We start from the raw sequence: 15,808 nt of genomic DNA on the forward strand, positions 1-15,808 counted from the left end.
AAAATAGAAACAACAACAATAATAAAGAATTAGTAAAACAAAGAATGGGGTCCAATGATCAGTGGCGGAGCCCTTCATGGGCTGGGGTGGGCCACAGCCCACCCGGAAAATTAAAAAATCAATGATTATAAGTCTATTTTGCGAGATTTTATACAATTTTGTGTCGGTTTTAGGTTTTGATTGATCAAAATTCCCGTAAAGTGGTGTAGTGGCCCACCCAAAAAATTTAAATAATTCAATTATAGATCTATTTTCGAGATTTTATACATTTTTATGTCGGTTTTAGGTTTCGGTTGATTCAAATTCCCGCAAAGTGGTGTAGTAGTCCACCCGAAAAATTTAAACAATTCAATTATAGGTCTATTTTGCGAGGCTTTAAACAATTTTTCAACGGTTAATTTTAGTGATCCACCCTAACTTTTTTTTCTCGCTCCGCCACTGCCAATGACCGTAAGATTTATGCGTGATATTAATTAATGTAGCGTGACCAATTCAATGGTTTATAAAGACAAACACAACACTTCAAAACTTTAAACAATAATTCTAATTTTAAAAATGAGGATTTTGACATTATAAATGATCGTACAATTTTCTATTGTTACATAGGAATAAGGAAAAATATGGCTGAAATTCTCAAGTTTGTTTATATTATAATTATTTTTCTTTTCATCACTGAAATCAAAGGCGATAAGTTTGTTTTTGACAAAAATGGCGGTAAATTAATACTTTCTGTTTTCTTTCTTTCAATTTTTTTTCTTTTATCTTATACACAAAGTTTTATTTCTATTATTAACATTTATTTTCTATTGACATCACAGCAGATCGATGCCGTTCTATTCTAGATTGTCCTCAAGACAAGTGTTTCCCTCTTCTAACTTTAGTATGCGTAAATTTTGCTTGTGATTGTCTGCACGTGTAGCAAATAAAATCAAAAATAATTCCTTAGTACTCCTTAAAATATAATTGGATTTGAAATTATATAGTTTTTACTTTTATGATTTCTCTCAAACAACAACATTTGTTCTCTCTCCATGAAACAATTGTAAAATGATCATTAGTGCCACCGTAATTAATAATAATTTTTCCCTCAATTTTTATGTACTATGAAACTTAATTATTCGCAAAAAACATAATTATGTCTTATTCTAATCATTTGACACCTCATCGTTTTTTATTCATTTGTGTCTTTTTTATCAAAAAACCTTTTAGATGAGAGAGAAAATAAGTGTCGAAAGATTGAGGTAGTTTTATAACAAAACTTCTATTTTTATATAGTTGTATCCAAACAAATTAATTTTTTTAAAAAAGAAATTTTTATTATGATAAACAAACATAAGATAGATTTTGATTTTTTTTTTTTAATAAATATCTATAAAATTAATCTCTAAATTATTTTTTGTAAAAATCATTTTTTATTTTAATCCGTAACAAACAGGCCATACGAGACCGTTTGTTGTAACTTTTTCAAGAAAAATAATAACTTTTTTTAACAAAATATCACTTTAAAGAGTAGTGTATCTGTTTTTTTGCAGTTTAAAAAAACAGAATCTGCAATCCAGCCCAAATTAATATTTTTCTTCTTCGACAACAATACTTTCATAACAGAACCAAAGCCCAAATTAATATTTCATGGACTTTTGTTTACATGGACCAAAAACACTTTGGTAATGCTTGTTATAGCGAAAAATTCAACCGCAAATACATTCCAAAGAGTGTATCGTATTACTGTATTAAAGTCTCGCTTTTTCCATCCCACCACCTATTTTTTCCGCTAAATGAGAATCCTATGATGGCCATGTTTCGTGAAATTTTTACGGTGTTATTTCTCGCTAGAAATAGTGGTGCTCAAAACACTTATATCTTGTAAAAAGTTTTTGAAATTGAAACTAAAATTAAAGACAAAATTGAACATGTACTTTGTGTAAATTTATTCAGCACTAGCACTCAATCATAATTTGCCAACACAATAAAAATAATACATAATTCCTTTTATTTAAAAACTTCATAATATAACAAATGAAAGAGTTATGATTGAATTTCAATGTGAAATAACTTTACACGACATTGTATATCAATTTATCTCAAAATTAAAAATAAATTAAAAATACATAAGAACTAAACTATAAACATTTCAATTTTATATACAGCTTAAAACATATTTTAACTCTTTCTTACAGGTATATATTGGTAGTGATATATATTAGTCACTTACAGGCATATGGCGTGAAGCTTATCAATAACAATAATTAGAATTATGTTCCACATCGGATAATATGAACGGATAATATGAAGAAATATGCAAAGGTTTGGTCATATAAATAAAAGTCTTGTGTGTTAGTATTTCTTGCACCAATAGTTAGTGGGTTTTTGCTATAGCTAGCATTACTTCTACTATTCAAAATTTGTAATTATTAATTACATTATACAATCTCTTTCTTTTTATATTTTATTATGGTATCAGAGTCTGTCGAATTCAATGATCACCTACCGATTCTGCACCAAGCCCAAAGAATATATTTGGGTGTAACTAAATAAGAATAAAATTGAGTAAATTAAAAAATATGGGGAGCTGTATGCGAGAAATCCCACATGAAACTTCTCTTTATAAAAGGCCTACTAGTCTTTATTCTGAGTTTTGCTTTTTCTTCATCCCCTTGACACTTTTGCATGTGCTGCACCAAAGGCGTTAGTTATGGAATTCTGAACTAGCTTTTTTTTACGTCAGACTTCATAACAAGCTTGGAAATTAATTTACTTTCGTTAGTTAGTAAACTTCATGGGAATATCCAAAATGTCATTGTTTGATCATGGGAATAAGTAAACATCAAAGAAACATATGTTTTTTGCTTTCACTCTAAGCAAATACACGTACATTAACAAGTGACTATATATATGAAGTTACAATTTAAAATGGATTAGCCTATGCACATGTTTGTGTGTATGAACACACGAGGTGGATCGTTGGAGTTGGTGATGTAATCTTCGCGTCTATTGACTGGATTCTACTTCTATGGTTGTATGCTCATTTTTTAAGCGAAGAGGGTGTATCTGTAGAGATACTTGGATGTCAATGTATGAAAGGGTCTAGTCGATATAGTTAGTAAGTGAGTGGAATGACGAGTAATCATACCTTGGTAGTGAACATCCTATTCATAGAATTACTTGATTTTAATACGTTCCATGCAGTTGTTTTCTTTACTAAGCTATCATTGCGATTGTATCAATATAAATGTTATCCTTCAGCGTAACTAAATAACTAGATATGTGGGAGTTTAGGGTTGATACAAAGTATATGTAATTATACTAAATAATTTTTTTTAATGAAACTCACAAATTTTTGTCCTCTTCTACACAGTCTATCGCGGCAAAACGCATGCATAAAACTCAGAAATGAATATGAATAACATTCAATTTTGATGTTAAATGAACTCAACCTAAGTGGTAAGGAGAATTTTTTGATCTTGCATAAATCATTATCTATCACTTCAGTTTGCAAGTTCTTTAGTCCTTCAAACCTATGAAGGAGAAAATCCAAAATGCAATAAGCCATTAGGCCAGTGCAACAATCAATAGAAATATTGTCTTTGACTCATCATCCCCACAATTATACGATCCTTTGTAGTTTCGTTTTTCTCTTTTTGTCACCACTTTATGGTGCGTATAACACATGCTCCGGACTTTGGTCCGTTATCCATTATGCCATTGCCAGCTATTGGGGAAGAGTTTTTCAACCCTACAAACAATTAGCCTATTAGTATTAGGTTGATTGCACCTTGATGACTCATGTAAGAATGTCAATAATTAGAGATAACTTAAGTTATTTAAAGATTAATTAACATTGTCATGTCAAATGTTATTGTGGTTTCTCTGTCACATCACAGTTTAATGTAACCAAAAAAGAGTTTGCCTGTCATAGTAGGGTGAAAACGTGAGCTTGATTTGCGGTGGGATATTTTTTTTTACTACATTTGCGCCGAAACATATGGTGCTAAGATAAAAGATATATGGACGTGAAAATTTAAATATTAAACTTAGGTGATATTTGTTTTAACTTCGATGTTATAGAATTATACCGAAGTACTCATGAATATAATGAATGTTCTTGGAATTTTGTTGGAGGGATAATGTTTTAGGAATGTTATTATCAAGAATACCATAAATGTATCAATAATGAATAAATAGTAAGATAGATATTTCGAACCTCTTAAACAAGTGGGAGAGGATTAGGCTTATTCTAAAAAAAAAGTGGGAGAGGATTCAATCTCTAATTTTATTATTATGGATGCTATTGTCAACAGAATTTTTTTTTATTAAGGATGAGTCACTTATTTTAGATTTTTTATTTTTTAGGGACTTATTTTAGATCTTGCATGTTATGAATATTTAGTGAAGTATGTGTTTATTTATTGTTATTGTGTATTATTGTTTTGATGATTTGCTATATGTGGTTGATGATTTACAAAGTAACAAGGCAAAGCAAAAAGAGAATAAAAAATAAAGTAGAAATTAAGTTTTAAATTTATCTATTAGGATGAGAGGCGGGTAGTCTTAAATATGATCTCCCTCTTTGATCATAAAACTCGAACACATACTTTTGTTTTCTAAGAACATACACATTGATTATATTAGTGAACTCTTCGAAAAAGAAGGAAGGAATTGAGACTATTAAAGATGCAAAGAAGAAACTATAACCAACTAACTGTCTAGAAACTTCGTTCATCTTCGTCTCATGTCAAATATTTCTGATTGAAAATATACTTCATACTTTTACAATCAATGAACACTTAATATCTTGCATGGTCTAAATACACAACTACTACACATAATTAGTTGTGATGAGCTAATAATGTAAATTATTTACATTGACACTATATGAAAATTCATATTTTTTCTTTTCTATAATCAAAGTTGCAAATACCATTTGAAATTCATACATACCGATTTAAGTCAAAGTATCCAAATTTAAAATATCAATATTGTGAATTGAATTAGGTCAACAAACATTAATGAATATGATATTAAATAACACATATTATATTAAATTCATTAAAATAACACAGTTGGTTTTAAAGTCACCGATGAAATAGTAGAAAAAATAAATAAATAAAAATTGGAAGTTGTACCACATTCTTAACTGCAGTGACCGTTACACACACAAAACCCCAAACACAAACGTGCTTCCATGCTCACTCACTCACTCCATCTATAAACTTCAATTTCAACTTTCAATCTGTATTGTATTGTATGGACGGTTTCAAATAACCAGTATGATTCATTAACGCTAGTGGGTAGAAGTTAGTTCTGTCCCCATTTCCTCACGCGCTTAACCCGCGTTTGTATCACACTCGCTTACACCTCCACACAGCACCTTCCATCTGTTTACACCGTCACGTGATCGCTACACCTTTTTCTTCGATAATCCAAAACAAAGTCACCAAAAGCAAGGTCATATTCGTCTTTTTACTTATTATTGTTATTTTTTAATTTTTCCCCCACCTGGCTATGGCTAAAACAAAAGTCAAATTAAAAATTAAAATAATATATACAAAAACTGAAACATCGTAGAATTTTGACACTATCAGATTCATATCAATTCCAAAAAATGATCGTGTAAAGCACAAAAAAAAACTCTCGTCTCACTCACATTGCGTGTTGAATTTGGTAGGTTACTTCTTATTTTCTTTTTTCTTTTCAGATCGTGGCTCGTGAATTGTTTCATATTTTTCAACTGTTTTATTAATTTATTTATTACTAGTAAGTAGTATTTTTCTCATGATGTATCTGTCTTTTTCTTTTATTATTCTTCTTTATGATCTCGGTGTGTCGGTAACGATTTAATTCTATATATCTTTTTCGGTTAATAAATTCCAAGTTTTAATGCTATTAGATTTTACTTCCTCAGTTTCAAATCATTCAGTTCAGTTTTGAGCTTTGATTTGAAACACTTGCAATGTCTCAGACACCAGACACGACACTGACACACAAACACCTAGGATTTTGAAAAACAGAGAAGAAGGATGAGAGAAGAAGGATGAATAGTGTAAACTGAAAAAGAAGGTAGGACCTGTTTTTGTTAGGGACCAGTGAAAAATCTGTTACTTTGTTCTCAAGCATTGTTTAAGGTGGTCGCTGCCAGAAAAAGTTTTCTATTCTAAAAATCATAATTGGTTACTGTAGAAGGAAGGTTTCAAATACATGAGTTTTGGTATGGCCCATCATCACTTTTTCTCTTTTTATTATTCTATTCTTTGTTTGAAGCTTTGTATCAAAGAATGGCTTTTAATTTAAAGCATATTATAAATATGATTTGATTTTAATTATGATTATGATATTATCTCTCTCTTATAACAGAAGTCTTGTTTTTGGTCCTGATAATATTTGCCAACTAACTATGATAAAAACGTAATTAGATAGCATTCTGTTTTTGTCTTTGGTCTTTCTTTTTCTTGGTTGGATATAATCTAAAGTTAGATGGTTGTTGTTGATATTGTCTAATTTTTATTAACTACCGCAATTAATGGGTTTTTGTTACCTTCTTCGTTTGGTAAATCCATCATTATGATTAATTTATGATCATTATGTTATGCAACTTTTCTCTTAAATGTGTTGCATTTTAGGAAATGAAGAATCACTTTAATAATGACCCGGTTCGCTTTTTCTCTTTTAGGAAACATGGGTTGTTTTGAAATGGGATTAGCTTGTTAATTGAGGTGGAAAAAGAGGGTTTGGAAGTGTGAGAAAATGGGAGCTATTGCTGGAGAAGAGTTGTCGAAATGGGAGAAGATGAATGGAGTTAGTGGTTGTGAAGAGAAGATTCTTGTGTTACTTAGGCTTAGGCCTTTGAATGAGAAGGAAATTTCTGCTAATGAATCTGCAGATTGGGAATGTATTAATGATACTACGATTTTGTACCGGAATACATTGCGTGAAGGTTCTACGTTTCCAAGTGCCTACACATTTGGTAAGTTAAATTTCTATTTTAAATCTAAATGTTGCTTTATTTTTCTGAAATTTCTAGAGTTGTATTTGAAGTAGTTTCAGATTCTGCTGTTTCGAATCTTTGACTAGAATGGTCATTGTCCAAATCCGACCGAACTTTGATTTATCAAAACCCCTTCTCCCTTGAACCGAGGATTAAGACTTATAAAAGATTCCACTGCATTTGACTCTCCCTAGCTTAGATGTACACTTCCAAATTTACATGGTCTTAACTTTTGAAAATATTTAATGCTGATATGAACATTTGGTCAATTTTTATTTGCCTGTTGGCTAAATCAATTTACATAAATTGGTAAGGTGTCAATGGTCAAACACATTTTGTTTTTCTTCTCCAAACTTGGATATTTATAATCGATCTTAATTTATTATATTTGAAAATGCATTTTACATAGTTATTAAATGACAACATTTCTGACTTTTTTTATATTATGACACATTATATTGATGGTAATTTATCATGAGCAGAGTTTTTCTGAATATTTGTTGTGGTTGGTGGCAGACAGAGTATTTCGGGGTGACTGTGAAACAAGGCAGGTATATGAGGAAGGAGCTAGGGAAATCGCTCTTTCAGTAGTCGGTGGAATTAACTGTGAGTATAAATTATTATGTTGGCTGGTTGCTTGTGATCCATCTTTCACTTTTTTATTAACATAGGTGTTTATACATTCATTCAGCGAGTATTTTTGCATATGGGCAAACAAGCAGTGGAAAGACATATACTATGGTTGGAATAACTGAATTTGCTGTAGCAGATATTTTTGACTATGCTAAAAGGGTAATTAAACTATTAATAATTTGTATAATTTATAATATGTCAAGCGCTTCAGTATCATTGTTCTCTGGAACTCTAGTTTTTAACATAACATAGTGCTATTAACACAAGGTTCTGCTTTGACTTGTTTAGCATGAAGAAAGAGCATTTGCATTGAAGTTCTCAGCAATTGAGATTTACAATGAAATTGTTAGAGATCTTCTCAGCACTGACAACACTCCACTTAGGCTGCGTGATGATCCTGAGGTGAATGCCTTTTAAATATATTGGACTGATAGATACAAGTTTAATACATAAAGGTTGCATAATTAACAATTATATCATGATTGTTTTCCCTTTTTGTTAGAGAGGACCCGTTCTAGAGAAACTTACGGAGGAGACTCTACAGGATTGGGGGCATTTTCAAGAGCTCCTATCCTTTTGTGAAGGTAAATGAATTTGCATAGCTTTCTTGTTATATATGGTAGTCAGTAGTCAGCGACGCCATTGTATCCAATGTTAAATAGTGGCGCTATAGCGCTGCAGAATTGGAATGTGTCGCTATTGTTATGCGATACACTATTAAATACAAAATGTTGAAAAGTAGTGACTATAACGGCACTATCGCACTATTGCGTTGCAGAATTTGAACGAACCGCCATTTTCTGCGATCTGCAATTGTGTCATACTGATTATATTGTTTACCTTATTCTTGCAGCTCAGAGACAAGTAGGAGAGACATACCTGAATGAAAAGAGTTCAAGATCTCACCAAATTATCAGATTGGTATGTGTCTGCTAAAAATATAGTGCTTTATGTTTCATACTGATAGACTTCAGTTAATGGAGTGTTTTATGTAACCTTTCAGACCATTGAAAGTTCTGCCAGGGAATTTCTGGGCAAAGGAAACTCAACCACCCTATCAGCTAGTGTAGTAAGTTAAAGTTCTTTCAATCCATCACTTATTCAGGGGATAAAATGGTTATCGAATATTATGTAGTTATATAATTTCGCTTTATTTCTCTGCAGAATTTTGTTGATTTGGCAGGGAGCGAGCGTGCATCTCAAGTATCATCAGCTGGGGTGAGATTGAAAGAAGGTTGCCATATAAACCGGAGTTTACTTACTCTTTCGACCGTCATTCGTAAGCTGAGGTTGTTCACTTCACCCTCGGAAGTTTAATTTATGTGGAAGTTTAGTTTATGTTTACTCTTTCTTCTACGAAAAGTTTGAAGTTCCGCTAACATAATGTGTCTGAATGCAGTAAGGGAAGACAAGGACACATCAATTACAGAGATTCTAAGTTGACACGCATACTGCAGCCTTGCTTAGGTGGCAATGCTAGAACAGCTATCATTTGCACTTTGAGCCCTGCACGGAGTCATGTTGAACAAACTAGAAACACGCTTCTTTTTGCTTGTTGTGCAAAAGAAGTTACCACTAAAGCACAGGTTAATGTAGTGATGTCTGATAAGGCCTTGGTCAAGCAATTGCAAAAAGAGTTGGCCAGGTTGGAAGGCGAGTTAAAAACTCCTGCTACCTCCAACACTGATTATGTAGCTTTGTTGAGAAAGAAAGATCAACAGATAGAAAAGGTCATAATTTGCTGTCTGAATTCTTATGCTATATGTTAGTCTTGATCATTGATCGTGTAAATATTCCTTACTCCTTAAATGTTGATAATATGAGTTTTAATTATTCAGATGGATAAGGAGATTAGGGAGCTAACTAAGCAACGTGATCTTGCTGAATCAAGGATTGAGGATTTGCTGCGCATGGTGGGAAAGGAGCAAATATCTAAAAAAGTAATTCACATTTCATAATAGCTGAAAATCTATTATTATGTTTGAGTTTATGCCTCTAAATTTGTATTGCTTGTTTTTGTTCTGCCTTGCATTAATGTTAATAATTATATTGATTTGGCAGGAAGGAGAAGATTTATGGGAAGAGGACTGTTCAGTATCAGAGTCATCAAGCATTTGTGGTCCCAACATAAGCATTAGAGAGTTCAACAATCCTCACTATAGTGGTGGAGACAGTGGAAGTAATCAAGATGGTAAAGTCCTTTCATATTCCTTCATGTATAGTAAATAGTTTGGTAAAATTGATAATGTATTCTTGAGTAGAATTGAATGATGTCCCGTCATTATACATTTGTTAGCTTTTGCTTGTACAGAAGAAGACCTTGATGAATACTGCAAAGAAGTTCAATGCGTCGAGTTGGAAGAGTCAAGTAGAGACAACTCAGAATTACTTGATCCGTCCTTAAATGACAACGGGGATTTGGCTTTGACAGTATCTGGAGGGGAAAATGGAACAAGCCATGAAATGTCTACACATTTGAATGAAGACCACCATGATGAACAATCTCTACATGCCATGTCAGGAAACATGTCAAATTATAAAAATCTCAAATTAACTAGAAGCCGGAGTTGTTCGGAGCATCACATGACTGCTTCCCCTGAGACAGGAGAAATGGAGAGGACACCATTCAATGGGGTTGAAAAAGGATTCCCTGGAAGACCAGATGGTTTATGGAGAAAGTTCAATCCATTAAATTTAGATGGTTCAACAAGATTTTCAAGGAATGATTCTCAGTCTTCTATTGGAAGTCCGTCAGTGGATGACCTTAGAGGCAACAGCTTGAGATCATCTGGTGATGAGGACATTACTAGCATCCATACTTTTGTTGCTGGGATGAAAGAAATGGTCAAACTTGAATATGAAAAGCAGCTTGTTGATGCTCAGGTGAGAATGAATAATTTCAGTTGCCTTATTGTTTCTTGAATTTCAATTGAAGAGTTGACGATCTTTTAATTCTCTGTCCTTGGTAACCGAAGTAGTTCATATGCTATTTTCTGTTTTTCTGAAGAGAACATGTATCATAAAAGTATTGGACACTTATCCTCCTAGGATACTCCTATCAGACAAGTATCTGATTTTTTTATTTTATTTTATTTAAATGTTACTGGATACGTTTTGGATACATTTGATGTGGCATTGCTAGATATGTCTTCATTGAGGGTGGGATGCTGACAGGATAGGATAGAGTGGGAGCATTGCTTTTTTAGAACTCTTTTATGTTTACAAACTTAAATGCATTATTTATAACATTTATTTTATTATTTGAAAGAAAAGAAACCCTCCGGTAAACATAGAGAACCACCATAGTTCCCTTTCTTTGTTGTTACAACTTTTGTGCCAGCGACAACATTAACATATATTTGTATTTTCGTGAAATCTGTCAAGCCTTTTTTTATTACAACTTTCTGTAAATCGTGTACATTGTTGTTATACATTAATGAGGAATGATCAATGTCTCGTTCTTTAAAATTATTTTGTATCTACATAAGTTCTTTTTATATCATCTAAAAAAAGATATTTCTATAAAATTTTGTTACCATATATAGGACTTGTCGTAACTTGAATTTAAAAAATTGCTTGTATCCATGTAATATCGCATTTGACATTATTGTATTTATATCCAGGAACTTGTATATGCCACTATATCTTGATGCTTCACGATGTTTTTGACCACATTCTTTTCTGAATTGCAGGGTCAGGAGACGGATAGAAAACTGAGGAATGTGAAAGATGTAGGTGTTGATCCAATGCAGGAGGCACCGGGAACTCCTTTAGACTGGTCTCTGCAGTTCAAGAGGCAGCAAAAAGAGATAATTGAACTGTGGCAATCTTGCTATGTACCATTAACCCACAGGACCTACTTCTTTCTTTTATTTAGGGGTGAACAAACAGATTCCATTTACATGGAGGTAGAGCTTAGAAGACTATGCTTCCTAAAAGAAACATTTTTTGATGAAAACCAGTCTGAGAAAGACAGCCAGACAATCACATTAACTTCAAGGTTCACTATTTGTCATTCCTACTTTTATTTCAGTATGTGATATATTTAGAATCTAAGTGGTCATTTACTCGTGTACCTGTGTTGACATGTGTTTGTTTTGGGCACAGTGTGAGAGCTCTTCGGCGGGAGAAAGAAATGCTTATGAAGCTTATGCGGAAGAGGCTTTCTGAGGAAGAGAGGAAAAGGCTATTTAACGAATGGGGAATTGGATTGAATTCAAAACGCAGGAGAATGCAGCTAGCAGACCGGTTATGGTGCAACACTGATATGAATCACGTAATGCAGAGTGCTGCAATAGTTGCGAGGTTAGTGAGGTTTTCAGAGCAGGGACGAGCCCTCAAGGAGATGTTTGGACTTAGCTTCACACCTCAGCTCACACGGCGAAGCTATTCATGGAAAAGTTCAAGAGCATCTCTTCCTTAGTCATTCTTTTTTGTTTTGCGTCTCCAAAGTGGCATTGCTAATATACGTCTTCATTAGGAGTGTGTACAGCAGGGTTAGAATTTTTTATCACAGTTTCTGATTGATCTTTGTTCACTCGTTCAAACTATACAAACTACTCACTTTAGTGGAGTTAAATCCTGAAACAAGTGTCTCTACATTGGGATAGAGATGTGTATTACTATTAACCTACATTCTAGGTGGTTGTATTGTATCTTATCATGTCGTATCGCCATTATGGTTATGTTGTACCAGTTGACGAATTTGACCGTCTTTTCTTCTCTTTTTCTTTCTTACCAAGCAAATTAAGGTGTGTTGTGTTGCTTGCTTCACTGTGTGTGTCTTGATCATCCTCCTCCTCTGGACAAATTAAAACATTTTTATAATGTATTATATTTATTTTTATTTCTTATACTTGAGCAGTTCAGTTTAAGATTATTTTAAATTTAAATGCCATCATTGGCAGACTGGATCCTCTACAGTTGAAAGTAAAGTGTTGCAGCTACAGGAACCCTTAGATGTAAAGAGAAAGTTTCTCATTGGAGGACACTCTAGAAGCATTTGGAACATAAATATGTTTTGAATAAAAAGAATCTCAGAAAAATTTAAATACTGCGTTATCCAGTACATATTAACTATCTAGAACAGAATGTAAACTCTAAATTTGAGTTTTCCGAAAATACGGTCTGGAGAATCAAATTTCAAGTTTTTCAAAATGTTTATGCAGTTCAGCTAAATGTGAAAAAACTCAAATTCCATGTAGAAAATATATAAGGCTTGACATAAGTTTATAAAGAGTACTCTCACTTTACAAGCCAACTGTTAAAATCATAATATGGTGCAAGAGTTTATCCATTCAAGGCTATGTATCCACCATGTATAGTCACACACCAAGCATTAATAGTGAGTGTATTGAAAAAAAAATCAACGAATTAAGACTAATTAAAAATCATAATATGGTGCAAAAGTCTATCCGTTCAAGGTTATGTATCCACTATGTATAGCATGCACCAAGAATTATTAGTGAGTGAATTGGAAGGGAAAAAAAAAAAATCAAGTCATATGTATAAGATATTTGTAAATAGTGATATTCCTTACCTTACAAGCTAATTTTTTTAAAGATAATGGATCGTACGAAACCATTTCCTAGAGATTTGACAAAAGTTCTAAGCCTGAGCTAAGTCATTACCGAACTAGGTAACCCTGGCCCAATTTTACGTACTTGGATAATCCTCTGCTTACTTGGTACATGCCAATAATGTATGGGGTTCATATAACGGTCAACAGAGATTAGACACAAAAAAAACACATAACATCTGGTCCGGATTTAATTTTTCGGAAATCATTAACAATCTAGTTCGGATTATATAATCCGAACCAGGGGTATTTTAGAAAATTTTGCAGGGCATACGAGAAGGCAGCAAGGTGAAACAGAAATAGTCAAATATTTTATGTGTATGCCCTTTAAATTTAAAGGGAAAGAAAGATTTTTTTTAACAATTGCGAGGAGGGTAACTACAACTTTTAAAAAATAAAGAGAGAAGAAAGGGGAGGTGTGAATAGTTGCTTTCGAAGATAGGTCGTTTACGTCTCTATTTTTTTGGTTACCGTTTACGTCTCTATTTAAAAATAAATATGAACGTTTATTTTTCAAAAGAAAAACAAATTTGAATGGTTATACTTTAAAAATGGAGAATGTTAACGAGTACCCCAAGGGCATTGGTTAAACATCCAAAATAAATAAGTTTTTATAAAAAAGTTGTGCAATCATTATTTGATCAAAAGTAACATCTTATATTTCCAAGACAAAATTTCTATATGTAGATTCCTTAACCATTGCCCTGAGATAATAAAAAAAATTCATTTCTCGAGTGTGTTTGGATGATATAATTTGAAAATTTTAAAGAATTTAGAATTCTAGGCAATTTAAATGGTTCAATTAAATTACTTTCATTTCTCAATTTTTTTGTTTGGATGAAGTAATAAAAAAATTCATTGTCATCATTTTTCGACAACTTTTATAAATTTTAAATTTTTTTGGCCAAATTTGAAAATTGAAATTAGGGGTCAAATTTTAAATTTCAAAAATTTTTAGGGGTAAAATTATAATTTTTGAAAAAATTGAGGGACCAATTTGCAATTTATTTGGGTCAATTTGAAAAATTTGAGGATCAAAATGCAAAATTTGAAGAAATTTGAAATTCTTGGCTTTTAAATATCATTTGAAATTCTCTAAATTTAACTTGAACAAAATACTTCATAAATTTCCATCATTTTAAAAATTATTCAAATCATTATACAAACAATGAAATTCACCTCAAAGTATTTGAATTCTCTTAAAACATTCCTCCATCTAATAAGTTTTATCCGACTTTCCATGTATATCTACACTTAATAATGTTTCCAAGAATTTGCTTTAATCATGTTTCCACTTGATTATATTCAAGACTTACTCTGTTAGTATACTTCATTTATTAAAATCAACGAAAACGATATGAAATTGGATTTTGCTGCTTGTCTATTTAACTGCACAGATGTGGGAAAAATACTTTGCTTGAAATACACAACGAAGTCTGATTATTTCCCTTAAGAAATTGGTATCAAAGTTGATGGTTACTAAAGGGACCGATTCATTGTTTCGAAAGTCTTTTTGATAATGGTGGTCAGACGACGTGTTTCATTGATGTGGTTGGTGTTAACGACGTGAATTTGGTTCATTTGGGTGTCATTAAATCTTGGGTTAAATAAGTTTTTGGTCCCTTTAAAATTTTCCTGCAACTTATAGTCCCTATAAAATTTTCAATCTTCATTTTTTGTCCCTTTTTTAAAGTAAAATCATATTTAAAATTCATATTTTTTAATAAAATTTTCCAGAAAAATTCAAAATATTATAAGAATTACTTCCAAAAATATTTAGAATTTTTTAACAAAACATGAATTTAATATGAATTTTTATATTTTTTACGGTTAAAAATTCATATTTAATTTGTGTTTTGTTAAAAAATTCTAAAATTTTTTAGGAATTTTTTTTAGAATATTTGACACATTTCTGCACAATTTAATTAAAAAATACAAAAATTAAATTAAAAATAGGGACCAAAAGTAGTGATTGAAAATTTTATAGGGACTAAAAGTTGAAGGAAAATTTTAGAGGGACTAAAACAAAAGGTTGACATATTTATAGGGACCAAAAACATATTTAACCCTTAAATCTTTAACTATATACATATAGATACGCTTCGTCGAACCAACTCACGAATCAAATGAGTCGAACTATATATAGCTCAAGTTTAACTCATTTAATTAACAAACTAAATTTTCAACTCATTTGACGCATGAACCAAGTTCAAGGAGTTAATTATGGTGTCGAGTTACAGACTATATTAACGGTTTTACAAGTGTATGTGGATGAAAACACTTTCACATTATTCATATGAATGAATTGACTCACGCTTAAAGAGAAAGATTGTTGTAACAAATATGATTTAGAAGTTCACATTGGATGAGAAAATTAATGTTGAACAAGATATAAATAAGATGACTCATATACTATGTCTTAAAATTTTGGATAATGATGTGGTGTCAAATTCTTTATCCGATTATTTTTAGTTAATTTTATATGCTGACCTCATAACCCAACATAAAATTATTAGGAGACATACATTATGTATATCCTAGCCCCTGTGACTTTCATACGTTATCCCTATGTTCCTTGAATAATTGATTATGAACAAAATGCAATGAATCATGAA

At 31.8% G+C, this 15,808-nt stretch overlaps 1 protein-coding gene and 1 long non-coding RNA gene across 6 annotated transcripts; both read left to right on the forward strand.

Annotated features, from left to right (window-relative positions):
• Positions 1 to 589: 589 nt before the first annotated feature.
• Positions 590 to 1,104, forward strand: LOC11440590 (uncharacterized). The gene is made up of 2 exons (XR_003011716.2): positions 590 to 714; positions 819 to 1,104. It is a non-coding gene; the product is annotated as an uncharacterized lncRNA (long non-coding RNA).
• Positions 1,105 to 5,508: 4,404 nt separating this feature from the next.
• Positions 5,509 to 12,468, forward strand: LOC11437671 (kinesin-like protein KIN-7E). Of its 5 annotated transcripts, XM_039833057.1 has the most exons (16): positions 5,531 to 5,661; positions 5,903 to 6,205; positions 6,668 to 6,961; positions 7,499 to 7,588; positions 7,674 to 7,774; positions 7,904 to 8,017; positions 8,118 to 8,199; positions 8,469 to 8,536; positions 8,619 to 8,684; positions 8,780 to 8,904; positions 9,015 to 9,345; positions 9,454 to 9,555; positions 9,677 to 9,806; positions 9,927 to 10,498; positions 11,308 to 11,615; positions 11,723 to 12,468. In XM_039833057.1, exons 3-16 carry the CDS (start codon positions 6,742 to 6,744, stop codon positions 12,036 to 12,038), a joined length of 2,625 nt encoding a protein of 874 aa, XP_039688991.1. In that variant the 5' UTR covers positions 5,531 to 5,661; positions 5,903 to 6,205; positions 6,668 to 6,741; the 3' UTR covers positions 12,039 to 12,468. The 5 variants fall into 5 exon arrangements, with proteins under 5 accessions (XP_039688992.1, XP_039688991.1, XP_024637572.2 ...); XM_039833058.1 differs by lacking the exon at positions 5,903 to 6,205 and having other exon boundaries at positions 5,509 to 5,661; XM_024781804.2 differs by lacking the exon at positions 5,531 to 5,661 and having other exon boundaries at positions 5,738 to 6,205.
• Positions 12,469 to 15,808: the final 3,340 nt, after the last annotated feature.

Source organism: Medicago truncatula, chromosome 4 (genome assembly GCF_003473485.1).
Source record: "Medicago truncatula cultivar Jemalong A17 chromosome 4, MtrunA17r5.0-ANR, whole genome shotgun sequence".
In the NCBI taxonomy this organism is placed as follows: domain Eukaryota; kingdom Viridiplantae; phylum Streptophyta; class Magnoliopsida; order Fabales; family Fabaceae; genus Medicago; species Medicago truncatula.